This window comes from Peromyscus californicus, unplaced genomic scaffold (genome assembly GCF_007827085.1).
Source record: "Peromyscus californicus insignis strain IS unplaced genomic scaffold, ASM782708v3 Scaffold_9__1_contigs__length_137607984, whole genome shotgun sequence".
In the NCBI taxonomy this organism is placed as follows: domain Eukaryota; kingdom Metazoa; phylum Chordata; class Mammalia; order Rodentia; family Cricetidae; genus Peromyscus; species Peromyscus californicus.
The window spans coordinates 68,713,598-68,730,851 of record NW_026294617.1 but is presented as its reverse complement, the minus strand read 5'-3'; the positions used below and the strand labels follow the sequence as shown (position 1 = coordinate 68,730,851).

Sequence of the window (17,254 nt, the reverse complement as noted above, 5' to 3'; positions counted from 1 at the left end):
GTCATTTTCACCAAGCATTTACTGACTGTTCACTGTACGTGTGCCCAGCATGTACCCCGCACAAGTTGTTTTTCCTCAGAAAATCCGTCTGAGAACTGAGCAGGAGAGGGCCTAGACCCGTAACAGAATAATGGTGTCCAAGCATGGTGGCAGAGGCAGATGGCTCTGTGTGAGTTCCAGACATCCTGATCTACATATTGTGTTCCAAGCCAGCCAAGGCTGCGCAGTAAGACCCTGTATCAAAACAACAACCAAAGTAAACCTGTGACAAGAGCTAGTATAAAGAGTGTTGCTGGGGCTGGAGAGATGGCTTCATGGTTAAGGGCACTGGCTGTTCTTCCGGAGGTCCTGGGTTTAATTCCCAGCACTCACATGGCAGCTGACAACATAAACTCCAAGATCTGACACCCTCACACAGACATACATGCAGGCAAAACACCAATTTACATAAAGTAATAAATAAATTATTAAAAAAAAAATAAGAGAGCTGCCCTATCTGCTCTAGAAAGTTCTAGACTGTCTGAGGGTAAAAAAAAAAAAAAAAAAAAAAAAAAATTAGGAATGTGTGTTGTTAGTTTTCCCAGAGGAGGTGTGATGTGAATAGGTTGTTGGAAAGAGAACTGGAAGAAAATAACAAGCAGGGAAACTATTTATAGAGGCCCAGAGCCAGCAGAAGAAGGCACTCTGTCAACTGAAGCTTTGGCTTTTCAGAAAAGGACGACTCTCCAGGCGCGGTGGTGCACGCCTTTAATACCAGGACTCAGGAGGCAGAGGCAGGAGAATCTCTGTGATTTCGAGGCCAGCCTGGGCTACAGAGTGAGTGCCAGGATAGCCAGGGCTATACGGAGAAACCCTGTCTTGAAAAACAAAGAAAAAGGAAAGAGAAAGACCACTAGCAGAGAAATTGCTGAGGAGTGCAGAGATGGCTCAGTGGTTAAGAACACTGGCTGCTCTTCCAAATGATCCCAGTTCAAGTCCCAGCACCTGCATGGAGGCGGACAACTGTCTGTAACTCCAGTTCCAGGGGATCTGATCCCACTTGTTACTCTGCAGGCACCAGGCTCACACGTGGTGCTGACATACATAGGAATAAACATTCATACACACAAAATACATAATATTTATATAAAATACAAGTTGTTGAGACTAAGTCCAAATTCCTGGTGATAGTATTACTAAGGAGCTTAAATGTATTTCTAAAATGGGGACCTTTTAAGGACTTTAAGCAAGTCCCACAGTTCCATGTGGAGTGTAGAAAGTTTACTTGAGCCGGGCGGTGGTGGCGCACGCCTTTAATCCCAGCACTTGGGAGGCAGAGCCAGGCGGATCTCTGTGAGTTCGAGGCCAGCTTGGGCTACCAAGTGAGTTCCAGGAAAGGCGCAAAGCTACACAGGGAAACCTTGTCTCGAAAAACCAAAAAAAAAAAAAAAAAAAAAAGAAAAGAAAAGAAAGTTTACTTGAAGACTGAAAAAATTGAATTGAATTGATCTGGGAGAATGAATTGGTGTAGGAGAATTTAAGACCTTTTCTTCTTCTTCTTCTTCTTCTTCTTCTTCTTCTTCTTCTTCTTCTTCTCCTCCTCCTCCTCCTCCTCCTCCTCCTCCTCCTTCTCTGTACTGGGATATGCTATATATCGAGCCCAGTCTGGCCTCGAACTCAGAGACCCGCCTGCCTCTGCCTTCCAGTACTGGGATTAAAGTCGTGCACAAACATGCCTAGCAAATTTTGAAAATTATTAAATTTTTCTAAAATCAGGTGTAGTGGCACACACTTGTAATCCCAGCTCTTGAAAGGTAGAGGCAGGCGGACCAGGAGTTTAAGACAGACCTGAGCTACAACCCACGTCAAAAACAAAACAGAAACTTTCTGGAACGATTTAGTTGGAGATGCAGAGGGCTTTTCTTTCTTTTTCTTTTCTTTTTGTTTTTTTTCTTCGAGACAGGGTTTCTCTGTGTAGTTTTGCGCCTTTCCTGGAACTCACACAGAGATCCACCTGCCTCTGCCTCCCAAGTGCTGGGATTAAAGGCGTGTGCCACCACCGCCCGGCCTGCAGAAGGCTTTTCTAAGGTGGTGGCAGTAAGAGGTGGAAACAAAGGGAAGAAGCTGAGATGCTCCGCTCTTAAGGGCATGTAGTACGGAATTTTCCTGTTTGTTGATCTGTTTATGCAGATGAACCATTGGCTTCATAGCAAAGATTTCTGTGCTGATTTCTGCATCCTCGGCAGACACTCAGCCAGCGGCCTTCGACAAAGGTTGACTTAATGAATCAGGAATAACATACTACGGAAAGAAGTTTAGCGGCTCTCAGGAGGAGGAAGACACCCAGAGAGTGCTGAGCAGGACATGATCAGAACAGAATACCCTGGCCAAGGATGGGGATGAAGCCGCTCACATTTCCACTCCGTGACCTGGCCCTCGGGAGAGTCCCGGACTGCACATGCCCCATTATTGAGTTTCCCGCCTCCAGCAGCGAGCCGCCCTCCCACCCGGCACCCCCCCCAGGCCACGCCCTCTCCGGGGGTGGGGGCTGCCGTGGGGCCCGCGGCCCGCCCCGCCGGGTCTCGCGCAGCCCTCACTCACCAGGGGGCGCCGCGCCCGCACGTCTGCCGCCTGCACACGCCCCCTGCGCCCCGGGCGCACGCCGCTCGGAAGCTCGCTCGAGTGCCTGGCTGGGGCTCCCAGGGACCAGCGCGCCCGCCATGGCCTTAGACCCGCTGGGGAGGCCCTTGGAGTGAGGGCGGTCATGGAGGAGGAGGCGCGGCCGGCGGCGGGGCCCGGCGAAGCGGCGACCCCCGCGCGCGAGACGCCTCCCGCCGCTCCCGCCCAGGCCCGCGCGGCCCCAGCCGGGGTCCCGGAGTCGGCGCCCGAGCCCAAGAGGCGGCAGCTCGGGACGCTGCTGCAGCCGACCGTCAACAAGTTCTCTCTCCGGGTCTTCGGCAGCCACAAAGCGGTGGAAATCGAGCAGGAGAGGGTCAAGTCCGCCGGGGCCTGGATCATCCACCCCTACAGCGACTTCCGGTACGGGGGGCTCAGCCGGGAGGGCTACCGGCCCGGTGGAGCTGCAGAGTCACCTTCTCTAACCCAGCCTGGGAATTCCTAGGCGGGCTACCCCGAGGTCCTCTGTGTTTTGTCGGGTTAGGGAGACATAAGGGACAGCAGACATCAGAGAATCTCCAGGGACTTTGGTTTTCCCAGTGCGGGAACCCCATGACCCACCTGGACCACAGAGACTGTAGGAGTTTGGAAACCAGCACTTGTTTTCTGGGGGTGTGGGAAATTATATCACACCCCCAAAGCTGGGAGACCTGAGGAAGAAGCCTAGTTCCGATCTCTCCCACGCTTTACCCACACACCAAGCATTTGCCCAGTTCTGCCGAACAGATTAGGGGCACCGAACTGCAAGGGAAGCTGGGGACGTTGGAGAGTGACCGGGGTCAGTCCGGGTCCGCGGCGCTGGGTGCTGTCCGTGGTGCTGAAGGCGGGATGAGGCGGGGCGGGGCCGGTACTCGGAACGGTTGAGGAGGAAAGCCGGAAAGCCGGGGCTCGGCCACCGCCCAGGTGCTTCCCATAGGAAAGGGACAGAGAGTGGGGTGTAGCCATTTCACAGTCCCCTTCAGGCTGTACGTCTACATCAAGGTCGCTAGGGGAGAAAGGCCGCCCTGTCCTTGGGGACGTTGAAGGACAGCTTTTAGATGAAGAGATGAGGTGTGTCTCTGGAGCCTGGGAACACAGTCGGAGACCCCAGACAGTGTCTTCCATCCTCAGATACCCACTCCCTGAAAATATTCCGCCAGTTCTCATCGCTCTTTCCACTTCTTTATGATTTCACTCGCACCTGCCATCTATCCTCCCCAGATCCCTCCCCTCCCCCAGTTCACCCTCAGACAGAGCCCCAGAAGCCGTATCCCCCTCATAGTTGGGCTGCTTCTCGGTCCTCCACCACATCACCCGCTGGGCTTGTGACTGCCTGTGAGTCAGACTGTGAAGATGCTCTGATGGCGAGGCAGACCTTTCCCTCCTCTCTCCCAGTGTTTCCCAGTGCAAGATTTCTCCTCAGCAGCTGTGGAAAGAGAGGAAGAAACATCAAGGGTCTGTTGTTGAGTGAAAGCACAAAGTCTGAGGGGCTTCCGGGGCTGGGTCTGGACTTGGGAACCATCAAGTTCCTTTCAGGGGCTGAAAGGATTGCTTTTGCAATCAGAATCAGAAGGGGCCGTGTTTGGGACCTGTGCTGGGATTAACCTGAAACCATCATGTGTGCGCCAGTGTTTTTTTTTTTTTTTTTTCTTTTCCTGAATGAAGCTCTCCCTCCTGACCTCATAGCTACACAGCTTCCTCTGAAGCAATGTAGCTTGCCTTTGCCTGTCTCAGCCAGACTCTCAGCATGCACAGGCAGCCAAGAGGAGGGAAGGATCTCAAGCCATGCTGCCTTGGGATCTCCTAGGGAGTCCTCTGCGTGCACAGCCATCTGAGGTGCTGTGGAGGGGGATGGGCATCCCCTGAAAAGCCCAGTGTAGATGAGTGCAGGATAGTCTAGTCCCACCCCGGCCATGGATGGCAGTCCCCCCACCCACAGGGAAACAATCCCTGTTCGAGTTGTGTCGGAGAAGAGGAATGGGGTGGGGAAGACTGAGAAGGGCAGGACAGCCTAGACTAGAAATAGACAGGGAGCGGGAGATCGGAGAAGCAGCCTCTGTTTTTAGAAATCTGGAGATAAAGGGTGGAGGAGCCATGACTACAGCTACTGTTTGTGCCGCATTGTCAAGTCCCTTATCTCTGAAAAAATTGCCCATCAGCCCAGTGAGATCAGCAGAGGGTGCTTAGTTTTAAGAATTTGAAGAACAATATTGGTGCCCTTGTGTGTGTTGGGTGTATTTTTTTACGTGGGTGGGTGCAGCTGTGTACATGTTTACTTTTTGAAAACATTTTAGATTTACTTTATGTGTATGCATGCTTTGCCTGCTTCTGTGTCTGTGTATTATGTGCATTCAGTGACTGGGGAGGCCAGATCTCCTGGAACTAGAATTACAGGTGGTTGTGAACTACCGTGTGGGTGTTGGGAACTAAACCTGGGACTTCTGCAAGAGCCTCAAATGCCTTTAACCTGTGTGCGTGTGCGTGTGTGTGCGCGTGTGTGTGTGTGTGTAGGGACAGGTGGACATTGGGTTTCTCCCTCAATGTTCTTCACAACCTTGTTTTTCTCCTTGAGAATGGCTCCCCCAGAACCTAGAGCTCATTGGTTCAGTTAGGTTGTCTGGCCAGCCAGTGAGCTCCAGGGACCCACCTGTCCCACCCCTCAACACCACAAATGTACCACTGCTCCTTCTTTTTTGTGCATGCCAGGGATCAAGCTCAGTTCCTTGCGTTTACACAGTAGACAGTGTGCTGACTGGACCATCTCTCCAGCCCTGGCATAGTTTTCTGTTGTTGTTTTGGTTAGGCATTCATGGGATTTAACCTAGCGCATCGGACATGCTAGTTAAAATTTTTCAACGAAGACCTTCATCCCAACTCACTTATTATTATTATTTTTTAAGTTTTTCGAGACAGGGTTTCTCTGTGTAGTTTTGGTACTTGTCCTGGCTCTTGATCTGTAGACCAGGCTGACCTCAAACTCACAGAGATCCGCCTGGCTCTGCCTCCCGAGTGCTGGGATCAAAGGCGAGCACCACTGCCGCCCGGCTCCAACTTGCTTTTAAACTTTTGAAAAACTATTTATTTAGTGTGTGTGTGTGTATGCATTCTCACACACCATGTGCTTGTGGTCAAAGTACAATTGCTGGGAACTGGCCCTCCCTTTCCCTGTGTGGGTTTGAGGGATTGAACTCATGCAGTCAGACTTGGCAACACCTGCCTTTGTCTTCTGAGCCACGTTACTAGCTTCTTTTTATTTTGAGACAGTCTCATTAAGCTGCCTAAGCTGGCCTTGAATTCTCTCTCTATTCCAAACAAACCTTGAACTTGTGATCCCCTGCCTTGAACTTCAAAGGAGCTGGCATTAGGGATTACAGATCTGTCCAACCAGGCCTGGCAGGTTACAGAGGTCTTATAGAGTAGGGTTGAATATACCCATATATGTAACATGAAGCAAGCTCATGTTATAACTGTCATCTTAAGAGGTTGTACATATCCGCAGTACAGTCTAAGTCCCATGATATAATCCCACATTCTTATCTCAAATCCAGTGTTCTCACTTTTCATAGGTGGATGAAATGTGCTGGGAATTGAAACTAGATCCTCAAATATGTTAAGGGCACAACTTACCACTGAATTACATCATTCTTTCTCTATTCTAGTTTTTGTGGCACTGTGCATACCGACAAGTGCTGGGATTAAGGGCGTGCGCCACCACTGCCCGGCATTAAACCGTTGTTTTTGTCTCGATTCTAACTTGTAAATAAAAAAGATAGTATTAAACAATCAAAATAATTTCACCATAAAATAAAAATAAAATAGAAAGGCAGTAAGATAGAGCAGTAAAGGTACTTGCTGCACAGACCTGGTAATCTGAAGTCAACCCCCAGAGATGAGAATGGGATTCACAAAACCATCCCCTGACCTCCACATGTCCCCCATGTCATGCACACATACACATACACACACCAAAAAGAAATTAAAAATAAGTAAAACAGAAAGGTTTAAAGAAATATTTTCACCACGTTTCTATGACTCCCAGACCAATATATACTAATCTTTAGCCGTGTCTGTTTCAGAACTTTGTATACACGGAATCATCTAATTTGTACTCTGTCTCTTGCTTCTTTTATTCAATGTCAAAAATGAGAGATGGCTCAGTGGTTAAGAGCTCTGGCTGCTCACTCCTACCGGCTAGTGTTCACAGGGCTGAAAGGTACTCTTGTATGTTACCAGACAAGAAAGGTAAACACCAACCCAGCTACAAACCCTTTGATCTGCAGTGGCTACCCGCCTGTACGATACACTGGGGCAGTAGTAGCACAAAAGTGCCTAACCAACCACTGTCTGATTGGATTTAAGGTTTACTCTACAAGATGGAACCCATGCCTGACTCTGCTTAGATGGCCGAGAACCTGAGACTAGATGGGCTGTGAACCCAGGGGAAAGCCAAATACTACTGTTTTTGCTAAAGGAACATAGTAATAAAATGACTCTTAACAGCATGTAGCTATTGTCTTAGTCACTGTTGTATTGCTACAAAGAAATACCATGACCAAGGGAACCCTTATAAAAGAAAACATTTAATTGGGGGCTTGCTTACATTTTCAGAAGCGCTTAGACCATTATCATCACAGCGGTGAGCACAATGCGGGAGCAGTAGCTGAGAGCTACATCCTGATTCACAGGTAGAGAGACAGAGAGGGAGGCTGGGACTGGTGTGGGCTTTTGAAACCTCAACGCCCACCTCCAGTGACACATTTCCTCCAACAAAGCCACATCTACTGCAACAAAGCCACACCTTCTAATCTTTCTAATCCTTTCAAGCAGTTTCTACTCCCTAGTAACAAAGCATTCAAATATATGTTGAACCTACGGAGGCCATTCTTATTCAAACCACCACATTCATTGATCATTATCTTGGTCAGCCATCATCAGAAAAGCTTCCTCCTGTAGTGTATGAGAACAGATACAGAGAACCACATCTGGACAGTGCGTAGAACATGAGAGCCCTTAGAACACTCAGTCCTAAATGGGATGTCTTCAGCAAAACCCTTCCCTCAGGATTCAGGGAACTATGCAAAAGAGGAGGCAGAAAGATTGTAAGGGCCAGTGGGGATGGAAGACACCACGGAGCAAAGCCTTCTGGACCCTGCAGGACTTACTCTTACTTACGTGAACTCGAAAAGACTGGCAGCATGTATGGGGCCTGCACAGGTCTGAGCCAGATGGGGAACCAGCATTGATGGGGAGGTGGACGCAAGCCCCAATCCCTGACCCGGAAGCTGTCTCCCCTGAACAACCTCTTGAAAAGGAAATGTGTTCTCCAATGGTGTCTCACCGGGTTTACAACCCCTAAGGGCAGGCCACATGTCAGCAGTAGATAACCAACACAAAATGAACTCAGTGGTAATTTTGGAGGGTTTTCGTCTCATAATGCTTTGTCTGGACATGCATTTTAACCTTACAGCTCATTTGCTTGTATGTTACGGCTTCCGATTTTGTGTTTTTATGGGATCTGGGTGTGTGAATGTATCTCACGTGTGTGTGTGTGTTTCTTGTGCTTTTTCTTTGGTCCTTTTTTTCCTGCTCATTTGTTTTGTCCTGTTTTGATTTGTTTAGTTGCTTGTTGGTTTTCTAATGAGAGAGAGAAGGAAAGGCATGGATTTGGGTGGGTGGGGAGGAGGGGGGATCTGGAAAGAGTCGAGGAAGGGGAACCCGTGGTCAGAATATGTTGTATGAAAAAAATCTATTTTCAATAAAAAGTTTTTTAATTTAAATTATTTTTTTAAAAAAGTACTGGCTGTTCTTGTAGAGGATCTGGGTTTGGTTCCCAGCCCCACATGGTGGCTCACAACTTTGTGTAATTCCAGTTCCAGGGGATCCAATGCTGTCTTCTAACACGCTCACGATGTTCTTACACATGTGAGAGCAACTCACAAGTAAAGATAAATCTCTCTCTCTTTTTTCAAGTGTGAGATTCATCTATGCTGCTGTATAGGGTTCCCAGCTGTGGACATATTTGCCTCTATGTATTATGTCTTATTTACCTACATTTAAAAAAATTTATGTATGTTTTCTATATGAGTGTGTTTTGCCTGCATGTACGGCTGTGTACTCTCTGTTTGCTTGGTGCCCTTGGGGCCAGAAGAGGGCATCAGATCCCCTGGACCTGGAGTTAACAGATGGTTGTGAGTGTGGGTGCTAGGAATCAAACTCAGGTCCTCAGCAAGAGCAGCACGTGCTCTTAACTGCTGAACTGTCTCTCCAGCCCTTTCCATTTTCTTTTCCTTTTCTTTTTTTTTCTTTTGAGACAGGATTTCTCTGTGTAGCTTTGTGCCTCGGCCTCAAACTCACAGAGATCTGCCTGGCTCTGCCTCCCAAGTGCTGGGATTAAAGGTGTGTGCCACCACCACCCGGCCCTCTCCATTTTCTACTGGTAGACTTTTGAGTTGTTCCCAAGTTTAATCCTGCTGTAGACATTACTAGTTATATTTCCTAGAGAGCATGTTCCCGTTGGGTGTTTATATACAAGGGAACAGAGTTGCAGGGACTACAAATGTCTGACCCTGCTAAATAATGCTAACTCGTTTCCCAAATGGTGATTCCAGTCTCCACTCTGAGTGGATTTAAATGACCGTTTTGTGATTGTGTATTCTTGACCACTGTTAGCTGTGTCAGACTATTTTCTGTCGATAGAGCAGTTGATGGAGTATGGCCCGACCTTGCTCTCTCCATCCCATACCTGTTTTAGGTTTTACTGGGACCTGATCATGCTGCTGCTGATGGTGGGGAACCTCATAGTACTGCCTGTGGGCATCACTTTCTTCAAGGAGGAGAACTCGCCACCCTGGATCGTCTTCAATGTCCTCTCTGACACTTTCTTCCTGCTGGACCTGGTGCTCAACTTCCGAACTGGCATCGTGGTGGAGGAAGGTGCTGAGATCCTGCTGGCGCCCAGGGCCATCCGCACACGTTACCTACGCACCTGGTTCCTGGTTGACCTGATCTCCTCCATTCCTGTGGATTACATCTTCCTGGTGGTGGAGTTGGAGCCACGACTAGACGCTGAGGTCTACAAAACGGCTCGGGCCCTGCGCATCGTTAGATTCACCAAGATCCTTAGCCTGCTGCGGCTGCTCCGTCTCTCCCGCCTCATCCGCTACATACACCAGTGGGAGGAGGTGGGGTGGGGAGGTGGGCGGGGGGGGGGGGGTTATCGGACTCCTTGGGAAGGTGCTACGGGTGGAGCCCTGGTGACTTCATGGGGTGGGGAAGATAGGTGAGGCTTCCCAGTGTGAATTCTCTGCCAAGTTGGTAGGAGAGAATCGGGGACAGAAGGAGCGTTTGGGGAATGCGGTCTGGGGTGAGGGTGGGGATTCCGAGAGGTGGGGCACTCCAGCTGCTCAAACGCTTGAGAGCTAGTTGGTTCTTTTTTGGTAGCCCAGGCTGGCCTCGAACTCACAGAGATCCGCCTGGCTCTGCCTCCCGAGTGCTGGGATTAAATGCGAGAGCTAGTTGGTTCTTGAAGTGGAGGACTGGGTATGGAAAGGAGGTGCCTCTTCGGGCAGCAGAGTTTGGTGGCTCTGTGTACGCTGTGCTGTCTCAGGCCTCTTGCATAGGGTGACAGTGTCAGATATACTGCCCTTGGTTGGTATGTTGTGTGTGATGTGGTTGGAGTTAATGTGTGAAGTGCTGAGAAAGGCATCGCCACACAGCACGTTCCCAGGAGTCAGCTGGGCTTTTGGTTTGGTTTGATTTGGTTTCAGCTTTTTGAGACAGGCTCTCATACTGTAGCCCAGGCTGGCCTCGGTCTTTTGACAGTCCTCCTGCCTCAGTTCCTAGGTGCTAGGAATACAGATATGAACCACCACGTCCAGAAATGATCTGTTCTCTTTAATGCTCTTGGAAGAGGAGTGCTGGTGTTAATCCTTGTCCTGAGGACATTACAAGGTGAATGCCACGTTCCTACTTCCCCAGGCTGCTCCTGGGCAGCCTGTGCAATCTAGAATTCTCCGAGTCTCAGCCTCAACACTGTTTAATTCTAGGCACAGAGTTGGCTTCCGTCTCCCTACATAAAAAATGAGAAAAGCAACCATGTGTCCTGAGGGCCTATACAAATAAATGATGGCCTCTTATACCTCCATGCCTTCCTGGGGATTGAACCTAGGGCCTCACATGTGCTAGGGAAGTGCTTGCCACTGGGTCATATCCCCAGTCCTCTTTATACTTTTACTTATTTATTTGAAAAGTATTTGTTATTTATATGTATGTCTCTATACTACATATGTGCCTGGTACCTGTGGAGTTGGACTGGAGTTGTGAGCCTCCATGTGGATGCTGGGAATCAAACCCATGTCCTCTGGAAAAGCAGCCAGTGCTCTTAACTGTTGAATCATTTCTCCGGCCCTTTTTATTTTGAGATAGGATCTTACTAAGTTCCCCAGACTGGGGATTGGAGAGATGGCTCAGCAGTTAAGAGCACTGGCTGCTCTTCCAGAAGACCCGAGTTCAATCGCCTGCTCTTACATGCTGGCTCACAACTGTCTGTAACTGTGGTTCAAGGGGATCAGACACCCTCTGGTCTCCAAGGACACCAGACATGCATATGATACACAGACATATATGCAGACAAAACACCCATATACATAAACATTTTGTTGTTTTAAATTTTGAGACAAGGTAGCCCTGACTGTCCTGAAGCTTGCTATGTAGACCAGGCTGGCCTTGAACTCAGAGATCCACCTGCCTCTGTCTCCTGAGTGCTGGGATAAAAGGTGTGCACCACTATAACACGCTCAAAGTGTGTTTTTTGTTTGTTTTGTTTTGTTTTTTAAGATTTATTTATTATGCCGGGCAGTGGTGGCGCACGCCTTTAATCCCAGCATTCGGGAGGCAGAACCAGGTGGATCTTTGTGAGTTTGAGGCCAGCCTGGGCTACAGAGTGAGTTCCAGGACAGGCTCCAAAGCTACACAGAGAAACCTTGTCTCGAAAAATCAAAAAAAAAAAAAAAAAAAAAAAAAAAGATAAAATTTATTTGTTATATATACAGTGTTCTGCCTGCAGGCCAGAAGAGGGTGCCATATCTCATTACAGATGGTTGTGAGCCACCATGTGGTTGCTGGGAATTGAACTCAGGACCTCTGGAAGAACAGCCAGTGCCCTTAACCACTGAGCCATCTCTCCAGCCCCTTGCTCACAGTTTTTTAAAATTTGAAAGGAAAAAAAAATCTTGCCTAGGCTGGCCTTAAACTTCTGATCCTCCTGCCTGTTTCTCTATTAGCTGGGATTACAGGTACTTGACACCAGGCCAGGTTAATGGCTACATTTTTTTTTTTTTTTAAATTCAGAGAGACTGGGGAAGGGAGAGCAAGGTTCAAGGGGAGTCTGCAGGGCTGGAACTGGAGGAGGACCAGCCAAGAGGGGTTCCTAAATACAGCGGTGCTTCCTTGGACCCCTCAGATCTTTCACATGACCTATGACCTGGCCAGTGCGGTGGTTCGAATCTTCAACCTCATTGGAATGATGTTGCTGCTGTGTCACTGGGACGGCTGTCTGCAGTTCCTGGTCCCCATGCTACAGGACTTCCCTTCCGACTGCTGGGTCTCCATGAACCGCATGGTGGTGAGAAGTCCCCCCAGCTCTGGTACTCCTGGGTCTCTTAAGGGCTCTTCTGCCTGAAGAACAGGGGTAACCACAGGGAGCAGGAGGTGGGGGAGACCCAGAAAGATGACAGGAGGAGATGGGGTTGGGGGAGGGGAAGGGGAAGAAACCTAGAGAGAGGACATCATGCTTGTATGTTGGAGGGAACAGGCGGAGGAGACCTAGACAAAAACAGGTCCCCGTGCACAGAAGCCCCTTTGCCTTGAGAACTCCACACACTAAACAAGTGACTGCTGAGAGGAAGGGCTGAAGTAGAGGGGCAGGCAAGTACTGAAAGGGAGCAGGTGGAGAATGAGACCGAGGGCCCATGCCCTGTCTGCAACACACTCTGTCCCCAGAACCACTCCTGGGGCCGCCAGTACTCCCATGCCCTGTTCAAGGCCATGAGCCACATGCTGTGCATTGGCTATGGGCAGCAGGCCCCCGTGGGCATGCCCGACGTCTGGCTCACCATGCTCAGCATGATTGTGGGGGCCACCTGCTACGCCATGTTCATCGGCCACGCCACTGCTCTCATCCAGTCCCTGGACTCTTCCCGGCGACAGTACCAGGAAAAGGTTAGTAGGGACAAGAGAGGGAAGGGGTGGGGCATGGAGACCAGCTAGAGGTTGTGTTCTGAGGGGCCTGTGTATCCTCTCCTGCCTCGTGTCCATTTGTCCCACAGTCCTGTGTGAAACACTTCCGGGTCTGTCTCTGTGCCTCTGTCCTCGGACCCCTCCCCCCTCCACATTTGGGGTTTTCTGTAACTGCTGTGTCTTCCCTGTTTCTACCATTATCCATACGTCCTTCGTGGCTCTGTGTCTACCTACCTGTATTTACCATGTTTATTAGCTCTGGGTCCAGCTTGTGTCTGTGACTTTCTGTACCCCCCACCCACCCCCGGCACCCCATTGTTTTGGCCCCCTATCTCCACGTCCTCCTCCGCAGTACAAGCAGGTGGAGCAGTACATGTCCTTCCACAAGCTGCCCGCTGACACACGGCAGCGGATCCACGAGTACTACGAGCACCGCTACCAGGGCAAGATGTTTGATGAAGAGAGCATCCTGGGGGAGCTGAGCGAGCCGCTTCGGGAGGTGGGGCCGGGCTGGGCCTTGTGGGAAGGGCTCTTCAAGGATCTGGGCTTCTGGAGGTGCTGCCTGGCTTACAAGGGAGTGCTTATGTGCTCCTGTAGGGACTGAGGTCCACAGATGGCCCCGTGGGAGGACAAGTATTTGAGGAGTGATGGCGCTCTGCGGAGGGTCTTATGGGAGTGAAGGCTGTATGAAAAGGGACTGTAGGATGCCATGCTGGAAAGGTTTTGAAGGCAGGTCCTCAGGGAGGTCCCCGTACCCACTGTAGCATCCCCATCCATCGGCAGATCTTGACAGGATGGATGGTTTCTGGAGACAGATGAGCTTGGTGGGGGCATCTTCCAGCAGGGGGCGAAGCCTGTCTGATAGCCCCTCCTATGTCCAGGAGATTATTAACTTCACCTGCCGGGGCCTGGTGGCCCACATGCCGCTGTTTGCTCACGCTGACCCCAGCTTCGTCACTGCCGTACTCACCAAGCTCCGTTTTGAGGTCTTCCAGCCAGGGGACCTGGTGGTGCGTGAGGGCTCCGTGGGCAGGAAGATGTACTTCATCCAGCATGGGCTGCTCAGTGTGCTGGCACGGGGCGCCCGGGACACTCGCCTCACTGACGGATCCTACTTTGGGGGTCAGCAGGCCTCGGGGAAGGTGGGGGGGTCATGAGCATTGGACAGCATGCAGTTGCTCCTTAGGATCAGGGCCCCCGCCTGTGTGTGCTGCAGAGTCACAGAACAGCCCTTCCCCCAGGCCTTCTCAGGGAGTCTCTGAGCTGGGGCGTGAGGCTCTGTGTTTTATTTGGATTGATTGAGACAGGTCTCTCTTTTATGTAGCTCTGGCTGTCCTGGAACTTGATATGTAGACCAGGCTGGCCTCATACTTAGAGACCTAACAGCCTCTGCCACCCAAATGCTGGGATTAATGGCATGCACCACCACACCTGGCAGTTGCTTTTTATTTTATTTTTTCTCGGGAGAGTCCAGTGCATGGCCAGGCTGCAGGCTGCTGGGCCAACGGATACTGTGAGTTGAGGGGAAGCTAGGAAGGAAGCAGCGCTATCCCACAGACTTAAGCTTTGTGGAGCTGTCCAGGAACCCAGGCTGTGGCAGCGGAAGAAGGGCTGCCCACTAATGCCCAGTGTCCTGAGGCTCACACAGCCTGCCAGCCCCCATCGCCTCCAAGCTTCCCATCAGTTGCACTCGCTCTCATCAGCCTGCTTTTCTCCTCTGGGTCTTCACTCAGGGCAGGAGGGTAGGCTGCACCCTGGGACGGAGCCGTAGGACTGGGACTGGAGTTAATGTGGAGCAGAGTAACTGAGAGCACCTGAGGCTGGCAGACCTGTTTGCTCACTTAGTTTGGAGAGAATGAAAAAGTCAGAGAGCGGCCTCCCCGAGGTGCGGGTTGGGAGACAGGCCATGCTTGGAGCAGTTAGGGACCTTACACCTTGATTTCTCCCGAGTCTGAGCGTGCTGGGTTAGCTGCTGCAGGCCTAGTGGGAGGGAGCTTTCGGGACAGGGATTGAGGCCTTTCCTAACCTTTGCAGAGATCTGCTTGCTGACTCGGGGCCGACGAACAGCCAGTGTCCGGGCTGACACCTATTGTCGCCTCTACTCACTCAGCGTGGACCACTTCAATGCGGTGCTGGAGGAGTTCCCAATGATGCGGAGGGCTTTCGAGACCGTGGCCATGGACCGGCTTCGTCGTATCGGTGAGGCCTGTCTACTGTATCTGCTCTGGGTCCAGGCTGTGCCTCACCGCATTTCCATAGCAAGGAGCCTGGCTCTAGTGCGTCCATGCCTCCACGGCTACTATTCTTACCTCTAGCAAGCCATAGCCATGGATATGTCTCCCTAGACCTTCATTCCCCAAGTCCTCCTGAGTACTGGTCCTTAACTCACCGTTTCTGATTGATACCACCTTCCAGCTCCTTTTGCCCAGCATTCTCTTTATACTTCTGACTCCCCATCCCCTATCCCTCAGACTCCCCCACACTCTGGTGTCCAACCTCCATCTTAGATTCCTTCTCTCTCCTAACTTCTTGGTCCTGGAATAACTTGTAGGCAAAAAGAATTCGATATTGCAGCGGAAACGCTCTGAGCCGAGTCCAGGCAGCAGCGGTGGCGTCATGGAGCAGCATTTGGTACAACACGACAGAGACATGGCTCGTGGTGTTCGGGGCCTGGCTCCTGGCACCGGAGCTCGGCTCAGTGGAAAGCCAGTGCTGTGGGAACCACTGGTGCACGCACCTCTGCAGGCAGCTGCTGTGACCTCCAGCGTGGCCATAGCCCTGACTCACCAGCGAGGCCCTCTGCCCCTCTCCCCTGACTCTCCAGCGGCCCTCCTTGCTCGATCTGCTAGACGCTCAGCAGGCTCCCCAGCCTCCCCACTGGTGCCTGTCCGAGCAGGTCCTCTGCTGGCCCGGGGACCTTGGGCGTCCACCTCTCGCCTGCCTGCTCCACCTGCCCGAACCCTCCATGCCAGCCTATCTCGGGCAGGGCGTTCCCAGGTGTCCCTGTTGGGCCCTCCCCCAGGAGGAGGTGGTCGGAGGCTAGGACCTCGGGGCCGCCCACTCTCTGCCTCTCAACCTTCTCTGCCTCAGCGAGCCACAGGTGATGGTTCTCCTAGGCGCAAAGGCTCTGGAAGTGAGCGCCTGCCCCCCTCGGGGCTCCTGGCCAAGCCTCCAGGGACAGTCCAGCCGCCCAGGTCATCAGTGCCTGAGCCAGTTACCCCCAAAGGTCCCCAAATTTCTGCCAACATGTGAAATCCTAGGTTACACTAGCCTTAGCTATTGGCATGCAATAATGTGTGCCTGAGGGTAGAGGCTCCGTGGGGAAGGCTGACGGATCTACAATACTGCCCCTTACTACTATGAAGCTGTTCTGTGTCCTCAGCTCAAGCAGCTGCAGCCTGCTAATCCTAGTCACACACCCATTCATCATAGGTACCCACTGCCTGCCATGTTCAAGGCATTGTGCGTCTCCACTGCCAAGTAGAAGTGACTCAGAGCCCTCTGACAAGGGTGTCCCCAGGCCACTGTCCTGCCAGGTGCAGGCACGGGCCCACAACCCTGCCTTTACTAAGCACAAATACTCGCTGCCACCATCACTGCCAAGTAACTAGATGGCTGTTTCCCTGTGAGTGACCCTGTGGGCTCTGCCCAGGGTGTCTTATCGTCCTGTTCCCTTCCTCATAGCTGGGTACTGTCAGTTATCTATCACCGCCAACACATGTCTGGGGTCCTGAGTGTGAACATCTACCCTCTTAGGTGTGGGCGTCACAGCGGGTGAGGACATGTGTCTGCCCGCTGTAGCCTGCCCTCCACAGCTCCTGTGTGGTAGCGCTGCCTTTGTACACTAGAAGCTGCTCTTCACTGTGCCCCTGCCTCAGTGGTGTTACCCTTAAAGCTAAGGGACACTTGGCACCTCCTTACTAATTATGCCAGCCTAGCTTCCCCCAGGTGGGGGGCAAGGGGCTGAATCCTCATGTGACCTTTTATCTTTCCTTCTTTGTCTTATTTATTCAATCACTTATTAATTTTATTTATTCATTTGCTAATTTGACTTGTTCATTTTGTTACTCATTCCTTTATCTGTAGGGAGACTGGGGGACAGGGGGACATCTTTGTGGTCCTTGCACAATGCCATCAGCAGCGGTACTCAGACTCTGAATTGAGGTAGTGGAAAGAGGGGGTGATAGGAGGACTGCACTTATTATTCTCCCTCATCGGGTCTTGCTGTGGGTGCAGAAGAGGAGGGCCTGGAATGCCCGAGCCCAGGAAGGGCGGACCAGCAACACCCTGCTTTCTCAGGGACAAGAGTGGCCCTCTGCGCACCCACTCGGTCCCCTTTCCTACACTGTAGCATTGAAGCCTGGGGCCAGGACCACACATCTCC

The 17,254-nt window shown here is 51.2% G+C and overlaps 1 protein-coding gene across 3 annotated transcripts; it reads left to right on the top strand.

Moving 5' to 3' along the window:
- Window positions 1–2,545: 2,545 nt before the first annotated feature.
- Hcn3 (hyperpolarization activated cyclic nucleotide gated potassium channel 3) lies at window positions 2,546–16,916 on the top strand. Of its 3 annotated transcripts, XM_052731384.1 has the most exons (8): window positions 2,553–3,018; window positions 9,386–9,815; window positions 12,095–12,256; window positions 12,634–12,852; window positions 13,223–13,369; window positions 13,752–13,992; window positions 14,905–15,069; window positions 15,422–16,916. In XM_052731384.1, exons 1-8 carry the CDS (start codon window positions 2,744–2,746, stop codon window positions 16,120–16,122), a joined length of 2,340 nt encoding a protein of 779 aa, XP_052587344.1. In that variant the 5' UTR covers window positions 2,553–2,743; the 3' UTR covers window positions 16,123–16,916. The 3 variants fall into 3 exon arrangements, with proteins under 3 accessions (XP_052587345.1, XP_052587346.1, XP_052587344.1); XM_052731386.1 differs by lacking the exons at window positions 13,752–13,992; window positions 15,422–16,916 and having other exon boundaries at window positions 2,550–3,018; window positions 14,905–15,070; XM_052731385.1 differs by lacking the exons at window positions 13,223–13,369; window positions 13,752–13,992; window positions 14,905–15,069; window positions 15,422–16,916 and adding an exon at window positions 12,960–13,196 and having other exon boundaries at window positions 2,546–3,018.
- The last annotated feature ends 338 nt before the right edge of the window (window positions 16,917–17,254 follow it).